Source organism: Canis lupus, chromosome 14 (assembly GCF_048164855.1).
Source record: "Canis lupus baileyi chromosome 14, mCanLup2.hap1, whole genome shotgun sequence".
In the NCBI taxonomy this organism is placed as follows: Eukaryota; Metazoa; Chordata; class Mammalia; order Carnivora; family Canidae; genus Canis; species Canis lupus.
In genome coordinates, this window is record NC_132851.1 from 45,927,168 (window position 1) to 45,946,208 (window position 19,041).

A 19,041-nucleotide genomic window follows, 5' to 3' on the forward strand; every position below is an offset into this window, starting at 1 on the left:
ATGTAACTTTATAGTCTTTTAACATACTATAAAGCATTTACCATTATTAAAATATGTTCATATATGATATTTATAACTGTATATCATGCAGATTTACGTATCATCATTTATGTAACCAATCTCTTGTTGGACATTTAGATTATTTCCAATTATAAATAATGCTACAAAGGAATCCTGAAATATGTACGTATATCTCTACATAACCCTTTTGTTATATAAAATCTATTAGTCTAGCACTTACTGCTAAATTCTAAAAATTGAGCAAAAAACTTTATATATTAAAACTTAAGGAATAACAGTAAATTAATTTTTAAAACCTGCCAACACTTCAATGACAAAAATCAGCTCTCCTTTCAATATAACATTTTGCAACCATTCAATAAAATCACACATGGAGCACAATGCTTAAGCTGGCAAAAATATTTTTAAAAAGGTGGCAAAAAAAGAAAAAAATGGCAACTTCTTAGTTTGAGTTACCTCCAAAGCAGTGCCTAAGAAAAGAACTGGGATGCAACAATGAGGGGATAAGGTAGGGAAGAGGAAATCCCAATATATGGTATACTGTTGAGCTGATTACTGCTAAAGGCCCAAGTTCAGAACCACCAGGGACTCTGTAAAACACATCACAGACTATCCCAGCCCCAGCCCTTACCAGGGAGAAGGCTGGGACACTCATCCACCAATTAATTCCATGTGGAAGAATGTTGCCCCAAGGGGGCATTGACTCATTGACTCCCCTATGCTCGTGCATGATGTCCGTGTACTAGCTGAGTCAGTTCCCAAGAAGAAAGCATTAAGGTTAAAAACAATAAATCCACACACACAGCAAGTATTTAAGGTGGAACTATAACCACATGCAGAGACTGTTCATCCACTGCAGCTGAAATTAGAGTAAGCCAACCAGATGTGATTCTGGACACTAAAGGAAGGTGCATCCACAGCTATTCTATCCAATGCATGTTAAATTTCTGATTCACTCTACACAACCAACTCAATTCATCCAGTCTGATTTTGTCTAGGCAATGCTGCTGTAAGTAGCATATTAATCTGAGTCTAAATGTTGAGTCTACCATATTCAGTCATAACTTCCCCTTAATTGCTTCTTTAATGCCCTTTTAAATTTACATCTGATTAACTTCACCAGTAGACCACAGCACCTCTAAGTACATAAGTTACAGCTGAATCCATCTCTTCCCAATGACCCGAGCCATTTTCCACAGTGTCTTCAACACAAGAAACACAAGAGAAGCTCACTAATTAACTCTAAGAGTCATGGCTAGATTCTCTACTTCCTTCTACATTTCAGTATTTGTGGGAATGTGTAAAGTACAGATGCTATGCTTTATCAAACTGACATGTGCATTAAAACTGAAGATATCTGCTTCACTTAATATTGTTAAAAATACTAGATGCTCATTTTTTACAATTAATTATTTTTTAAAGATTTTTATTTCTTTATTCATGAGACAGAGAGAGAGAGACAGAGACATAGGCAGAGGGAGAAGCAGGCCCCCTGTGGGGAACCCAATGTGGGACTTGATCCCAGGATCCCAGGATCATGACCTGAGCCAAAGGCAGACGCTCAACTACTGAGCCACTCAGATGCCCTGGATGCATATGTAAAATTTTTTTCAAATTACAGATTTGCAAAATGGAGATCAATTCATAAATTTCTCAAATGAAACATTCTTGAATGAAAATAAGCAAAAGAATAAATAGTTCAATACAATAAATTCAAAATAAGATATTTTGTAGAGATGGATTAAAATAGATAAGGAGAAAAACTTACTGCTTGGTTTCTCTTCACTGAAGCAATACAAATTAAGCACGTCATAGCCCCTGCTTGGAAAGCTTCATGTACATACTGTCTTGTTCGCTCTAATTCACGCATATCTCCATCTTGAAATTTAAAAATTGAAAACTTCATGTTAAGCAACAGCTGAAAGTAACACAAATTCACCAATAGTGCCACATAAAGTGAGGACTGTAGCCATTATCAATTGCTCGAAATAGCTGAAAGACGAGAAGTTTAAAAAAAAAAAAAAAAAGGAACCAATGAACTGCCAAGAGATCACAAAGTCCACACGTTAAATCTTATGTCCTTGATTCAAAAACAGCACATTGGCCCTCTCTGAGAATATACTTGCTCTTACTGCTGTTACAGTCCTTAACAAGTCCGGCGGGGCAGAACCATAAGCGAGAGCAGTGAGATGTCAAGTAACAAGGAAAAGCATACCTAAGAGCAAAGTGAAAGAACCTGGAAAGTCAAAGCTCAGCAGAGGCAGTGAGCATAAATATAAGTGGGTGTGTTGATACACAGCACATTCTTACCGAAAACTTGCTGAATGAAATAATCCTGAGTTTGTTACCCTATAATAACCTTGTTTCATTATTTCACGATTTTTGCTTAAAAAGGTATCATGAACTTTTTAGAAAATACCACAAAACTGTAATTTTCTGTAAGCAATTATTGAGCACTTATTTGCTAGGCACTGTATTTGTATTTCAGTGGGATTAAATGAGCTATTTTTATCTTTGTTTTACACAGAAAATGAGAAAACTGAGGCAAGAACAATTAAGTAACTTCAGTGTGACTGCAAAGTGAGCCATCTTAACCACAGTAGCAGCAAAAGGTTACTATAAGAAGATCCAAGAAATAACAAGTGACAGCAAAATGAAAGCCTAAAAAGCTACCCAAGAGCATGAGCCACCAAAAAGACAATAACCAGTGTCACTTTGGTGTAAGAGAAATAAACCTACATGTCTTGAGTGTGACAAAGATTCCATAATAGAGGAACTGAGTCTCCAAGAAAGCAGACTAATAGCATAAGCTATCATGGCAATAAAAAGCTTCAAATCAAAATTTTAGTCATCAAAGAAAAAAAAGTAAGACATTTGGCTAATTCTTTACCTTCTAAAATCACCTAAGTAAACAACACAACAACTTGACTCTACATTAAATACACATAATTATAATTCAGGATATTAAAGAAAATATACATAAAATCACTCACCAAACTATAAAGTATTATAAAATTACTAAAGACAATTGTTCATTTTTTTAAAAAAATTGAAGTTTAAAAGGTATTCTTAAAAGCAGACTTAATAATCATACTGTGTGCTTACTTTGCTCTTCAACATAGTTGGCTTTAACAAATATACAACTGACCCTTAAACAACTACACAGTCATAAATCCGTGTATGACTTTTGATTCCCTAAAACTACTAGTTAGTAGCCTACTGTTGACCAAAAGCCTAATAACAAAACAATTAACACATATTTTGTATGCTATATGTATCATATGCTATATTCTCACAATAAAGTAAGTTAGAGAGTAAGAAATGCTATCAACACCCAAAAAACAAATAATCCAGTTAAGAAATGGGCAGGAAATATGAATAGACACTTTTCCAAAGAAGACATCTAGGTGGCTAACACACACATGAAAAGATGCTCAACATCACTCATCATTAGGGAAATACAAATCAAAACCACAATGAGATACCATGTCACACCTGTCAGAAGGGCTAAAATTAGCAACTCAAGAAACAAAAGATGTTGACGAGGATGCAGATAAAGGGGAACCCTCTTACACTGTTGGTGGGAATGCAAACCAGTGGAGCCACTCTGGAAACCAGTATGGAGGTTCCTCAAAAAGGTAAAAATGGAACTACCCTATGACCCAGGAACTGCACTACGAGGTATTTACCCAAAGAATACAAAAATACAGATCCAAAGAGGCACATGCATCCCAATGTTTATAGCAGCATTATCAACAATAGCTAAACTAAGGAAGGGGCCAAATATCCAACTGGTGAATGGATAAGGAAGACGTGGGATGTATATGTGTGTGTGTATAAAATGGGATATTACTCAGCCATCAAAAAGAATGAAATCTCGTCATTTGCAACGATGTGGACGGAGCTATGGAGTATTATGCTAAGCAAAATAAATCAGAAAAAGACAAATACCATATGATTTCATTCATATGTGGAATTTAAGAAACAAAACAGATGAACATATGGAAAGGAAAAAAAAAGAGAAGCAAACCATAAGACACTCTTAACTAGAGAACAAACTGAGGGTTGATGGAAGGAGATGGGTGGGGGATGAGCTAGTAGATGGGTGATGGGTATTAAGGAGGTGCTGGCACTTGTTATGATGAGCACTCAGTGTTAGATGCAAGTGATGAATCATTGAATCTACTCCTGAAACCAGTACTGCAATATATGTTAACTAATCAGAATTTAAATAAACATTTTAAACAAAAACAACAAAAAAGGAATATTATTAAGAAAATAGTAAGAGAAAATGCATTTACAGTACTGTACATATTTATTGAAAAAATACATATATAAGTGGACATGTATAGCTCAAACCCATGTTGTTCAAGGGTCAACTGTAGTACAAGATTTTAAATTTCACCTAATTTAACAGCTAACATATAAAATAGAATTTGAGAACATGACAGAATACGCTTTAACAAAACAAAGTCCAACTTTATAACATTTATTTAAGATTTCTTTGATAATTGTATTCAAGTTTGGCTGCAGGATTAAGTATACTGCCTAAGACGTCATGGTGGATAGCCTGGCATCTGAAGTCACACATTTTAAAAAGATCACTCTGGCAACTGAAGAAAAATGAATCTATGAAGGCCAAGACTGGAAGCCTGAAGTACCAACTGAGAGGCAGTCATAGCAGATAAAGCAAAAAATTACTTTAAGCAAGTTAACCATTTGTCTCAGTTTCCTCATCTTTAAAATGGTAATAATAGCAATATTAATATCTACCTCATAGAGTTAATGTGGATTTAATCCACATATTAAACAGACGTCAGGGACTAAATTAGGCAATAATAGTATGTGGGGAGAGGAAACATGGAGTTAAGAAATTTAGGAAGTAAAACTCAGGAGGGCTTGGTGACAATTAGATCGTCCTGCCTTTAAAAGCCACGTTCATGTCAATAAAGGAAAGAGTGCTGTGTTTAATGAGATGTCTAACATGGGCAGAGGGGAGAACAGTACTGGATGAGATATACTCATGTTATGTTTGCGCCATCATTGCACTCAGATTTCTGGCTTGGGTGGGATGGTGCTCCTATTTGAGGTAAACAAAACAAGAAATAAGTTATCTTTCAACCTATGTTTGACGTGTCCATGGGCCAACAAGATAGGGACACCCATCAGGAAGTTGACCATGTAAGTCTGATATTTTAGAGAAGGGCCATGAAGGTACGTACAAAGACTGGGCTCAAACAAAAGAATAAACTTTTTGGGCAAAGTTCTGGTGTTTAATCCACTAATTTGAGATGGGAAACACCTCACTACCCTAACATTTATTGTTCTTAAATCAAGTAATCAGATTTCCTTATTTTGATATAAGCAAAGTAGAGAACAAAAAGGAACAAGAGTCAAAATATTTATGGATTTGACAAAAAACATAAGAAAAATTGCCTTAACACTTTAAGAGAGCCTGAGAGCCAGGCCAAAAATTAAAAACTTATAAATGATAAATATTTTCTTAAATAGTAGGAAGAAGTACTGTGACTGAGTTACAATCTGGAATTTCCTATTTAAAAATAAAACCCTCTCTATCTAAAATAGTTTAAGTGAGGTCCTCTTGAAGCAGGAAACTTCTTAAGGTTATACATTCTATAAAGTCCTTTAGAACCAAGAAACTTCCTAACCTTAAAGTAACTCTTGGATCAACTTACCTGATTAAGCCAGCTGATAAAGGTCACACTTTATCAATCTACCTGGCTGAGCCAGACTTCAAGCTTCCTAATCTCAATTCCTTAGCAGATATTAAATTCCTCAGAAAATCTATTTGAGAATGTGTGCCCATCTTCATGATGCCATCGGAATACTCAGGCTATTAACTAATATTGGTGATACAATGCAGGCATCTTTTCTAATAATGACATTAAGTATGAAATGTAGAATGTATTAAAATGTAAAATAATCTATTTTTATACTTAGTACCAAATCCTTCATAGCAACATCAATTTGGCCCTCTCACTCGTAAACAAATGTGGTAATGAGAGCAACCTAGATATGCACAACTTTTAATGTGACTGTACACATCAAACCAAAGAAGACTTAGTTTAAAAAGAAAAAGCATAAAGTCGGAAGTTGTAAGATACAATATAAAGTAATAAAGAAATGAAATTGAGCTCGAAACACATTTAATATGATGAAAAACAAAGAAAAATGAAGAATAGATTTAAGGGAGTCTTCAAAGTCATCAAGCCCAACCAAATCAGAAGTGGGGACAACCTGACCCCACTCATTTCAGGGAGTTCTGATATCCCCCTCCCAAATCCTAATGAACTGCCTATGAGTGTGTATATACATATATATGTATGTGTATACATGTAGGAGAACTTCTAAGGCTGCCAACTATAATGAACTGCACTATATATATTTATATATGTGTGTGTGTATATATATACATATATAAGTGTATATATGTATGTATATATATGTAGGAGAACTTCTAAGGCTATAAGGGACACTGCCATTCTCTCTGCTTTATGGAAAGATTAGTGTTCTACATGTAACTCAAACAGTAAAATGCACAAAAATTCAACTCTACAATACAAAAATGCTCACTCTTAAGATGCAGAAACTCTTCCATATAGACTAAAGGTGTTTTTTAAAAGTTAGGAATATATTTTCACGGATGTCAAAAAAAGTCAAAATGGAGGGGTGAGCTACAATGGCAGCAGAGGAGGAGTACTAGATAGTTATCTAGTATTTGAGGGAATACTAGACAGTATTCGAGGGACTACAAGGTAACTATCAAATCATTCTCAAAATCCCAGGAATCAACCTGAAGATTGATAGAATAAACTCCACTAGTAGAGAGAGAAGCCACAGCGAAGCAGCTAGGAGGTATGGAGACAGAGAACATGGTTTAGGGGAGAAGCGGATCCTGAGTGCTGCAGTGGCGGGGGGGAGCCATGGTCGCAGAGAAAGGTGAGAGAGAGAGGGGGAGGGAGGGAGAGAGAGAGAGAGAGAGAGAGAGAGAGAGAGAGAGAGAGAGGGAGAGGAGCACACAAGGAGAACACACAAGAACATTTCCTCAAACCCACTGGCTCGGAAAACAGGAGAGGCTGATTTTCATGAGTTCTTGCAACCAGTGGGGCATGAAAAGCCTAGAGCTTTAAAGGTCAGCGGGCTGGCTGGGATGAGCCCAGAGGGCACTGCTCCTGGAGGGAAGGCAGGCAAACAATCTGTGGGCGGACAGCGTGGAAACAGTGATCTGAAGAATGCGTGGGGCACAAGGAGGAGATTATTGAGATTATTCGTTCCTCCTGGAGTCCTCCCTGAGAGACCGTGTTCACTGCAGATGCCTTTCTGGGGACAAAAGAGCCAGCTGGTGCCATTTCCCTGCTGCGTCCCTCAGTATAAACACAGAGACACGAGTGGTAAGCAGCACAGCACTGACGATGGCTGCCTGACCTGCTTACACCAAAGTCCCACACCCCCGCATCCTGATGGACCGGCCCTTCTCAGTCAAGCTTGCCGCAGTCCCAGGGCAGCAGGCCCCTTCCCCAGAAGACCAAGCAGGAACCCCTGCCCACACCACGGCTCCGACCAAAGAGTTCTGCCGGTCTTCAGTTCCAGTGGAAGCAGTATCAGGTCTCATTTAATAAGCAGACCACTTGCCACATTCTGGCCAAGGACCAAACACTGCCCACAGCAAGAAGAGCCTCTGCAGAGGACTGGCCTAATGGATACAGCAGTCAAGCCAGAAAAGCAGGGCACCTGCAGCACAGATACTCCCTGAAGCACCAGGCCCTGAACACTATTAACCTCTTCTTCATAAAGTCATTATTCTCAGAAACAGGAACATAACAGGCTTTTCTAACAGAGAAAAAGGCAGAGACTTAGATAAAATGCCAAGACAGAGGAATTTATCCCAAACAAAAGAACAAGATCAAGTCGTGGCCAGAGGTCTAAGTGCAATAGATAGAAGTAATATGCTTGATCTATCAGCAGTATGCAGGATACTGCTGGGCTTGAGAAAACAACAGAAGACATCAGGGGAGACCCTTACTGCAGAGATAAAAGTTAAAAAAGAACCAGTCAGAGATGAAAAGTACATCTGAGACTGGAAACAGGCTTGATGAAATGAACACAAGGTAGAAGAAGCAGAGCAAGGAATAAATAACATAGAAGATAAAGTAATGGAAAATAATGAAGCTGAACAAAGACAGAAGAATTATGGAACACAAGAAGACTTAGGGAATTCAGTCCCTAAGTCTCATCAGATGTATTCACATTTGTATTCTAGGAGTCCCAGAAGAAGAGAGAGAAAAGGGGGCAGAAAATTTATTTATGGAAATCAAAGCTGAAACCTTCCCTAATGTGGGGAAGGAAACAGTATCCAGATCCAGGAGGCATGGAGAACTCCCATCCAAATCAACAAAAGCAGGCCAACACCAATATATTGTAATTAAATTTGCAAAATATAAAGAAAAAAATCTTAAAAGCAGCAAAACAAAAGAAGTCTTTAATTTACAAGGGAAGACCCATAAGGCTAGCTGCAGATCTCTTAACTGAAACTTGGAATGAGCCAGAAGGGAGTGGCATGATATACTCAACGTGCTGGATGGGAAAATCTGCAGCCAAGAATATCCTACCCAGCAAGGCTTTCGTTCAGAACAGAAGAAAAGATAGAGTTTACCAGACAAAAACTCAAGTGGTTCAGAACCATGAAACCTGCCCTGCAAGAAAGACTAAAAGGGACTCTTTGAGTCAAAGAATGAAAAGGAGAGACCAAAAGTGACAAAGACAAGAAAGGATCAGAGAAAATCTCCAGAAGCAATGACAAAAGAATAAAAGGGCACTAAATACATATCTATCAACAATTGCTCTGAATGGGCAAATTGGGCCCAAAGTACCAATCAAAAGACACTGCATGTTAGATTTGAAAGAAAAATAAGACCTATCTATATGTTGCCCATAAGAGACTCATTTTAGACTTCAAGACACCTACAGATTGAAAGTGAGGTAATGGGGAACCATTTATCAAGCAAATGGATGTCAGTAGGAAGCCAGAGTAGCAATACTAACTTTGGAAAAACTAGACTTTAAACCAAAGACCGTACCAAGACATAAAGATAGGCACTATAGCATAATAAATGGGACAATCCAACAAGATCTAACAACTGTAAATATTTATGCACCTAATATGGGAGAACCCAAATATGTAAAACAACAAACATAAAGGAACTAATTGATAACAGTACAGTAATAGTAGGGGACTTTAACACCTAGATCAATAGATCATCTAACAGAAAATCAACAAGGAAACAATGGCTTTGAATGACACACTGGAACAGATGGATTTGACAGATATACTCAGAACATTCCATCCTAAAACAGCAGAATACACATTCTTTTCAAATGCACATGGAACATTCTCCAGAACAGATGACATACTAGACACAAATCAAGCGACAAGTACAAAAGGATTGAGATCATACCACGCATGTTTTCTGACCATAATAAGAAACCTGGTCAACTACGAGAAAAAATCTGGAAAGACCACAAATCCATGGAGGTTAAAGAACATCCTACTAAAGGATGAATGAGTCAACCAGGAAATCAGTGAATTAAAAAAATAAAAAAAAATAAAATAAATAAAAAACCAGAAAAAATGAAAACACAACAGTTCAAAGTCTTTGGGATGCAGCAAAAGCAATCCTAAGAGGGAAGTATGTAGCAATACAGGGCCTACCTCAAGAAGAAAAGTCTCAAATAAACAAACTGACCTTACACCTAAAGGAGCTAGGGGGTAAAAAAAACCCACAAAAACAAAGCCTACAGCTAGCACAAGGAAGGAAAAAATAGGGATTGCAGCAAAAATAAATGATATAGAAAACTTAAATAGAACAAATCAATGAAACAAGGAGCTAGTTCTTTGAAGAAATTAATAAAACTAATAAACTAGCCAGACTTAGAAAAGAAAAAAGACTCAAATAAATAAAATCACAAATGAGAGAAAAAAACACCACATAAAATACAAACAATTATAAGAGAATATTATGAAAAATTACATGCCAACAAATTGAACAACCTGGAAGCAATGGACAAATTCCTAGAAACATATAAACTACCAAAACTGAAACAAGAAGAAATAGAAAACTCAGACAGATAACCAGCAAAGAAATTAAATCAGTAATAGAAGAAATCTCCCAACAAACAAACGTCCAGGGTCAGATGGCTTCATAGGCAAATTTTACCAAACATTTACAGAAGAGTTAGTACCTATTTTTCTCAAACTATATGAAAAAAACAGAAAAGGAAGAAAAACTTCCAAATTCATTCTATGAGGCCAGCATTGCCTTTATACCAAAACCAAATAAAAGACTCCACTAAAAAGAGACCTATAGGCCAACATCCCTGATGAACATGGATGAAAAAAACTCTCAATAAAATACTAGCAAACTGAATCCAAGAGTAAATTAAAAGAATCAGTCACCATGACCAAATCGGATTAATTCCTGGGCAGCAAGGGCAGTTCAATATTCACAAATTAATCAACGTGATACACCACATTAATAAAAGAAAGGACAAGAACCAAAGTTTCTCTCAATAGACACAGAAAAAGCATTTGACAAAGTACAACATCTATTCATGACAAAAACCCTCAACAAAGTAGGTTTAGAGGGAACATACCTCAACATAAAATAAAGGCCACACATGAAAAACCCACAACTAATATCCTCACCAGGGAAAACTGAGACCTCTCCCTCTATGCTCAGGAATAAGACGGGGATGTCTATTCTCACCACTGTTATTTAACATAATATTGGAAGTCCTAGCCACAATAATCAGACAACAAAAAGAATTAAGTCATCCAAACTGGCAAGGAAGAAGTCAAACTGTCACTATTTGCAGATGACATGATACTCTATAGAGAAAATCTGAAAGCCTCCACCCCAAAATTTCTAGAACTGATACATAAATTTAGTAAAGTCCCAGGATACAAAATCAATATACAGAAATCTCTTGCACTTCTGTATACCAATAATGAAGCAGCAGAAAGAGAAATCAAGAAATCAATCCCACTTACAATTAGACCAAAACCACACTGATACCTAGGAAAAAAACCTAACCGAAGAGGTGAAAGACCGTGCACTCTGAAAACTATAAAACACCGATAAAAGAAATTGAAGAGGACACAAAGAAATGGAAAAATATTCCATGCTCATGAATTGAAAGAATAAATTGTTAAAATGCCTGTATAACCCAAAGCAGTCTACACATTTAATGCAATCCCTATCAAAATACCACCAGCATTTTTCACAGAGTTAGAACAAACAATCCTAAAATTTGTATGGAACCAGAGACCCCCCAATAGCCAAGGCAACCTTGAAAAAAGAAAAGCAAAGCTGGAGGAACCCCAATTCCAGGCTTCAAGTTATTTTACACAAGGATATAGTGATCAAAACAGTATGGTACTAGCACAAAAACAGACACATAGATTTGGGGAACAGAATCTAAAACCCAGAAATGAACCCACAACTATATGGTCCACAAATCTTTGACAAAGCAGGAAAGAATACCAACGGGAAAAAGATATTGTCTTCAACAAATGGTGTTGGGAAAACTGGACGGCAACATGCAAAAGAATAAAACTGGACCACTTTCTCACACCATACAAAAAAATGAATTCAAAATAGATGAAAGGCCTAAATGTAAGACAAGAAACCACTGAAATCTTAAGAGGCAAAAAAAGGCAGTAACTTTGACATCAGCCATAGCAATTTCTTACTAGATAGGTCTCCTGAGGCAAGGGAAGCAAAAGTAAACATAAACTACTGGAACTTCATTAAAATAAAAAAGCTTCTGCACAGCAAAGGAAAAAAAATCAACAAAATGAAAACGCAATCTTCAGAATGTGAGAAGATACTTGCAAATGAGATATGTGATAAAACGCAAATATCCAAAATATATAAAGAATTTATAAAACTCAACACACAAAAAATGAATAATCCAATTAAAAAACGGGCAGAAAACAGAAATAGACATTTTTCCAAAGAAGACCTACAGATGGCCAACAGACACATGAAAGATGGTCACCATCACTTACCATTAGGAAAATGCAAACCAAAACTACAACGAGATACCACCTCACACCTCAGAATGGCTAAAATCAACAACATAAGAAAACAACGGGTGCTGGTGAAGATATGGAGAAAAGGGAACCTTCTTGCACTGTTGGTGGGAACGCAAGCTGATGCAGCCACTCTGGAGAATAGTATGGAGGTTCCTCCAAGTGTTAAAAATAGAACCACCTATGACCCAGCATTGCACTACGAGGTATTTACCCAAAGAATACAAAAATATTGGTTCAAAGGGGTACATGGACCCCAATGTTTACGGCAGCAACACCTACAATAGCCAAATCATAGAAACAGCCCAAATGTCTATCGACTGATGAATGGATAAAGATGTGGTATGTATACACAATGGGATATTATTTAGCCATAAAAAAGAATGAAATCTTGCCTTTTGCAACGAGATGGATAGAGCTAGAGTACCATGCTAAGTAAAAAATATGTCCGTCAGAGAAAGACAAATACCATATGATTTCACTCATGTGGAAAAAACAAAACAAGCAAAGAGGAAAAAAAGAGCGAATGGTAAACCAAGAAACACTCTTAACTATAGAGAACAAACTGATGGTTATTAAAGGGAGATGGGTTAAACAGGTGATGGGGATTAAGGAGTGCCCTTGTGATGAACACCAGGTGTTGTACGAAGTGCTGAATTGCTACACCGTACACCTGAAACTAATATTACACTGTACGTTAACCAACTGTAATTCAAATAAAAACTTTTTTAAAAAGTCAAAATTTAAAAGACAGTACAGCACCTGTCTGAGTAGTGTAACTTGTAAATGTATTAGCAACTATTTTTCCCCGTTTTCCTTCAAAATCTTCATCTCCTTCTTCTTCAGAGGAAGAGCTAAAGTGTTCTTCAACAAATTTTTTGGCTGCAGCTTGATTAGCCTTCTTGATTTCCTCAAATTTCCTTTGAGACATTAGCTCTGCTTAAAACAAAACAAACAAAATTAGCTTCATTTCTGCAAAACAATCCCTAAGAGCATAGGTTTAAAAGTCATTCTTGGAGCATCCTATTTTACTACTATGTACAAAAGTATTTTCAAGTTTCTTGTCACAAGACTAAACACAATAGTACCACAATGAAAACTTTCATTTTTGTTAGATATCCTGCTAAATGCTGCAATTGTTCTAGAAGCACTGATTAACAAATTTAAAAACTATAAACACATGACAAAAGCATCCAAAAAACCATTAATCAACCTCAAAATAAGAATGTTAATAAAAATTAAAATGGGATGTTTAAAAGTAAACCAGGCACAGTGATTTTTAAGAGGTGAGACGCATGCCGCCTAGGAGCACATCAGAAACCGTTAAACTGGATGCTTCCTCAAACAATCCTCCTCCATGCTACCGCCCAGCAAAGATTTGGCACAAACAATATTCACCGTATACCCGTTATCTTTATAATCTGCTCTTAGAAAGCTCAAGGACTTTTTGCCTTTATTCAAATGTGGCCACAGAACATATGTATTTAACATTAATCCACACAAAATGCTGCCGATAGGAAAATGTGGTTTTTACAGCAGTTTCGTTCCAAAAAGAAATGCTAAATTTTGGATTAGTTCTTCCACTAATCTCTTCAGCACTGACTGTACTTCTCATTTTGTTACTTGGTTAAATAACACAAAAAGATTTAGATTACTTCATAGTATATTCGCAAGTCCTTAAGGGGGCAAGGACCAGGGGAATTTTCTTCAAGTACCATTAACGAACTCTTATGAACAGCAACCACAGTTTTTTGTTTTTGTTTTTTCAGAAGTCAAAGGTTTTTATTGTTCTACTGAGGCAACCACAGTTTTAAGAAAGGAGCCACAAACATAACTGATCTGAATTTATTAGTGCCCATATTGAGAGCATTCTAAATTCACAAATTAAAACTGTAAATCACTGATTGAAAATTCACTTTGAGCTTGAAACTGATGAGCCACTACCCAGATAAGCTTTCTTAGTCTGGGTGGTGCGTCTCTACTTCGTGATGTTTTATCTTTTATTTCCCTTGTGAAACATTTTCCTTTTGTTGTTGCAGCCAGTCTAGCTGGGTATTATGCCATTATTTCAAGTAAAATTGAAAGAAAACGTACACAGTACCTATACAGGAATCTTTTTAAGTATTAGGAGAAAAGTAATGACTATAAGATAAAGGACTCAAAACTTGATTGCAATGAGATGATAAATGCCACTAATTGTGGAAAACTGGCACTTAAGGATGCATTTCTTTAAAGGCTGAATTAGAAGACATAATATAAACGTCCATAACCCTATCAATGTATCCACATAAGATCACTTCAAGGAAAGGTGACAAAAGCAAACTTTTTATATATTAAGTCTTACAGTCAAATCTCAATTGGATATCCAGGTGAAGAATGCTTGCTTTTTCCTACAATATCCAAGAAACTTTACTAAAACTGTTCTTAGTCTCCAACTTGCACATTGCACCACTCCCACCATTGTAAACTCGTAACTGCTACCTGAGGGGAGGTGGGTGGGTGGGAGGGATGGGTGAAATCCGTGATGAGGACTCAAGAGTGCTCTTGTGATGAGCGCGAAGCGTGGAATCACTCTATTGCACACCTGAAACTAATAAAAACACTGTATACCAACTACTCTGGAATTAAAATAAACTCAGTAGCTCCAGACTAAGAGAATGAGTTTAGGGAAAAAGCCTTCAGAAGCTCAACTGCTCCTCCCCTTGAAAAAAATATATTCTGAAAAATAAATTCCACACATAAAAATAAAATTATTTCGGGGGGGGAATTATTCCCTTAGCCTCATGCAAATCCTCTATTAGCATGCACGATTCAGAGCTCCCTGTGTGTTCTCAGGCTCTGCTAAAACAGAGCCCTGGTTGAAAGATAATGACATGCCAAAGGAGGCCACATCAGACACATCCGAAAAAGGATATGAAATTTATGAATAGGGGATGCCTGGGTGGCTTGGTGGTTTAGCGCCTGTCCTTGGCCCAGGGTGTGACCCCGAGGTCCTGGGATCAAATCCCACGTCGGACTCCCTGCATGGAGCCTGCTTCTCCCTCTGCCTGTGTCTCTGCCTCTCTCTCTCTCTCTCTCTATCTCTGAGTAAATAAATACAATCTTTTAAATAAATAAATAAATCTCCTTTTGAACTCAGATAAGAATGTTTCTGAACTGGCAGGGGAAAAAAGTACAAACACTAAATATATTATGATATTCAGGCGCTATTACTTTGAAGCAAGCATAAGCTCAAGTGCTCACACAGGGCATAGCCAATTAGAGTCACTAACCCAAGGCAATCCTGCAAAGGGCAGAAAAATGACAACCGACCCTCCCGATAGGAGAGACCACGTGAAACGGGAGTCCCTAAACCTGATCTAAACGGGATTTCTGCAACTGACTGCTGCCATGCACAAAACTAAAGCCACAGGATCCTAGTTTCCAAAGAGTTAACCAGATTTTCATGAGATCTTAAAAAGACAAAACAAAAAAAAGAAAGGAAGGAGGAAAGAAAGGAAGAAAAAGGAAGAAAAGAAAGAAAGAAAAGAAAAAGAAAGAAAGAAAGAATGAAAGAAAAAAGAAAGAAAAGAAAGAGAAAGAAAGAAAAAAAAAAAAAGAAAGAAAGAAAAAGAAAAGAAAGAAACCCTGCTGGCAAACCGATTCAGATTTCAAGGACTGCGTGAACCAAACCCAAAACTACAGGCTCAATCCTAACCCGGTGCAATAGCCTGGAATCGCTCTATCGCACACCTGAAACTAATATAAAACAAAACAAAACAAAACAAAAAAACCACTGTAGGCCAACTACCCTGGAATTAAAATAAACTCAGCAGCTGTAGACTAAGAGAACACCATCTAACTTTAAAATGGGCTTAGGGAGAAAAGCACTCAGAAGCTCAACTTGCTCCTCCCCTTGGGGAAAAAAAAAAAAAAAAATATATATATATATATATATATATATATATATATATATATATATATATTCTGAAAAATAAATTCCAAACATAAAAATAAAATGATTTCTGGGGTAGGGGTGGGTATTCCCTTGGCCTCATGCAAATCCTCTCTTAGCAGGGACAATCCAGAGCTGCCTGTGTGTGCTCAGGCTCTGCTGAAACACAGCCACGACTTTTGGTCCTAGGGATTCAGAAGGTGGAAAAAAAAAAAAAAAGAAGAAGAAGAAGAAGAAAGAGAAGACAGTGGTCAAGGAGGGAACCAAGGTGGAAGGGGCGCGCTGCGGGCCGCCTGGCCTGCGGGGTGCGGGGCGGGGGGGGGGGGGCGCGGAGGCGGCCCGCGCAGGGGGAGGCGCGGCGGGGGCCGGGCTCACCGCACGCCGCGGGGGTCTGCGGGGCTCCGGGTCCGGCGGGGCCGCTCCGGGCCGAGCCCCCCGCCGCCGCCGGGCTCGCCGCTCCTCCCGGGCGGGGGCCAGGACCCGCGGCCCCCTTGCCTCGCCCTCCTCCGGCGCCGCGGAGGTAGATTCCATTCCCCGAAGAAGGGGCCGCCGCGGTGGCCCGTCCCCGGGCTCGGCCTCGGCCGCCGGCCACCGGGCGCCAGGAGGCTTCCATCCCTGCAGGGGGGAGGGAGAAAGGAACGCGGTGAGTGGCGGGAGCGTGAGCGCGGCGCGGGGGCCCCGAGGGCAAGGGCCGCGATCCAGGAGGTCGCGGCCGGGTCACCGGGAGGGCGAGTGCCCGTCCCCGCCGAGCCCCGGTTGTGGAGGACGGACCCGACAGCCCGAGGAGCGGGCCGGGCAGAGGCATGGAGCTCGGGGCGACGAGCACCCAGCGCCAGACACGGGGAAGCCGGGAACCCAAGGCGCCCGCCCGGCCTCTGGGGGAGCGCGGGGCCGACCCAAGTACGCACCGACCGAGCCCTCGGATCCCGCCCGGAACCAACTGCAGAAGCGGACCCCAAAGAAAGCTACGTCTGCTTACCGACGGCGTCCGCCCCCGGCGACTACAACTCCCAGAAGCCCGGGCCCGCTGCCCGCAGAACGCGTGGCATCAGCGGCCACTTCCTCATCCGGGAGTGTTTGGAAGGGGGCGGGGGGAGCGCAGGACGCACGCGCCGACTTGGAGCGAGGCTCCAGAAACTACAATTCCCGGCGTGCTCTGGGGCTTTGGGCGGGCTCGGGGCGGGGAGACCGCGCAAAGCTGGGAAGGTACAGGCGGGAGGTGGGAGGGGGCTGCCTAGGAGCATCCCAAACCCGTTTGGGTGTCAGGATCCTGTGTCCCCGGCCCTAGTTGACTTTCCTCCAGCTTTACCTTTGACCCGCGCTTTCAGGTGGCAGGGAGATTCTCACCGATGGAAATAAGCAATGGAAAGACTTCGGGGTCGGGGAGGAGGCAGGGGAGCGGGGAGCGCAGCGGGGACGTGGCTGCTGCGGAGGGAGCATCCCTCTCAGACCTAAAGCGACCCGGAGGGGGCGACTCCGTGTTTTAAGGTGTGCAGGCAGGTGTTCTGGAGGCTGGCCGGTGTTTACCTATGTGACAGCTCCCTAAAGTGGTTCATACTAAGGAAGGTAGTTAAGAGCCGGGGCCTAATGCTGACTTCGCTGACTTTTCCAATAACATATAGATAGGTCGATAATTTTCCAAAAACAAAACAAAACAACCCCCCCCCCCAAAAAAAACCGGGGATCCATCTGGGATGGAGAAATACATTGACCGCTGTTTGGAACTACACAGTCTTCATGCAACTCTCCAGCTTCACTTCTCTCTACATTAATAAATACCTAATGTTCAACTAGCATTTAGGTGCCAGGCACTATTTAAAGCATCTTATAGGACAGCCCGTGTGGCTTAGCAGTTTAGCGCCAGCCTTCAGCCCAGGGTGTGACCCCTGGGTCACGGGATCGAGTCCTGCATGGGGCTCCCTGCATGGAGCCTGCTTGTGTCTCTGCCTCTCTGTGTGTGTCTTTCATGAATAAATAAATAAAATCTTAAAAAAAAAAAAAGCATCTTATGTATTAACTAGTTAGATAATTAATTATTCACAATAACACTATTTATTCCCATTTTATACCCAAGAACATGGAAGCACAGAGAGGTCAAGTAGCCAGCCTTTGCTCACACAGCTAGTTATTGCTATCAGTACTATTTTTCAGATTAGGAAACAGAGAGGATGTTCTTATTCAAAATCCTAGCAGAATCAGAATCAGAACTGAGTAATAGAATTCCTGGCCTATATTCTTAAGCACTATGCCATTTGGTTACTATATAAATGTACTTGATGCTTACTTTGAAATTCCAGTTACTTTTAGAGGACTTCATCAGTCCAATAACTCACATAATCAGAATTTTTCACCTGCCATGTTCTACAATGAAAATGTATGATCATAATAATAACTTTGGAATCAGAATCTTACGTGTTCTCTCACTTATGGAACCGTCGTGGTATGATAGTAAAGTTTTGCACTGGAAAGCTGTATATCATGCGAAGCCTGGGTAAATTGAGAACATTTTCAAAAGTGACTTGCTGTTATTTTTACCTTGAAATTTTAGATAATATTTGGAAGAAACGAGGTCTTTTGTATTTATTAAAGGGGACAACACAAAATATAATTAGAGAGATAATTAAAATTATAAGGATCAATAAATATCATGTGCAAGTCCAATTAATTTTAATTCTTAAAGAGTACCCAGAGGAATAGCTTTAAAAAAAAAAGCTGAAAATATGAAGTGTTGGCAACAATTTGGAGCAACTGGAACTCTCATACTTACTGGTGGAAGTGGAATTGCTTCAAAGACTTTTGAAAAATGTTTGACAGTATCTACTAAAACTGAATATAACCTACTACTGCAGCACCATGACCAAGCAATTCCACTTCTGTATAGACACCTAAAAGAAATGAGTGCATAGTCCACAAAAATTCACATTTAAGGTGGCTTTATTCAAATAATCCAAAATTAGAAACAACCTTAATGTCC

General features: G+C 39.3%; 1 protein-coding gene and 1 long non-coding RNA gene across 3 annotated transcripts in view; one reads left to right on the top strand and one right to left on the bottom strand.

The window, feature by feature from the left end:
• Positions 1-3,963, top strand: part of LOC140604055 (uncharacterized) — a 64,429-nt gene extending 60,466 nt beyond the window's left edge. Inside the window, exon 4 of the long non-coding RNA XR_012007102.1 lies at positions 2,549-3,963. This is a non-coding gene — a long non-coding RNA (uncharacterized lncRNA). The remainder of the gene's footprint in view (positions 1-2,548) is intronic.
• The window catches only part of NFXL1 (nuclear transcription factor, X-box binding like 1), a 71,336-nt gene extending 54,220 nt beyond the window's left edge, over positions 1-17,116 (bottom strand). Inside the window, exons 1-4 of one of the 2 annotated variants that reach the window (XM_072774968.1) lie at positions 17,047-17,116; positions 16,443-16,682; positions 12,896-13,069; positions 1,790-1,899 (exon numbers count right to left, since the gene is read on the bottom strand). In XM_072774968.1, the coding sequence (XP_072631069.1) occupies positions 1,790-1,899; positions 12,896-13,069; positions 16,443-16,680 (522 nt within the window). In that variant the 5' untranslated portion in view covers positions 16,681-16,682; positions 17,047-17,116. Of the gene's footprint in view, positions 1-1,789; positions 1,900-12,895; positions 13,070-16,442; positions 16,683-16,975 lie in introns of both variants that reach the window. The other variant, XM_072774966.1, reaches the window with a different exon arrangement.
• Positions 17,117-19,041: the final 1,925 nt, after the last annotated feature.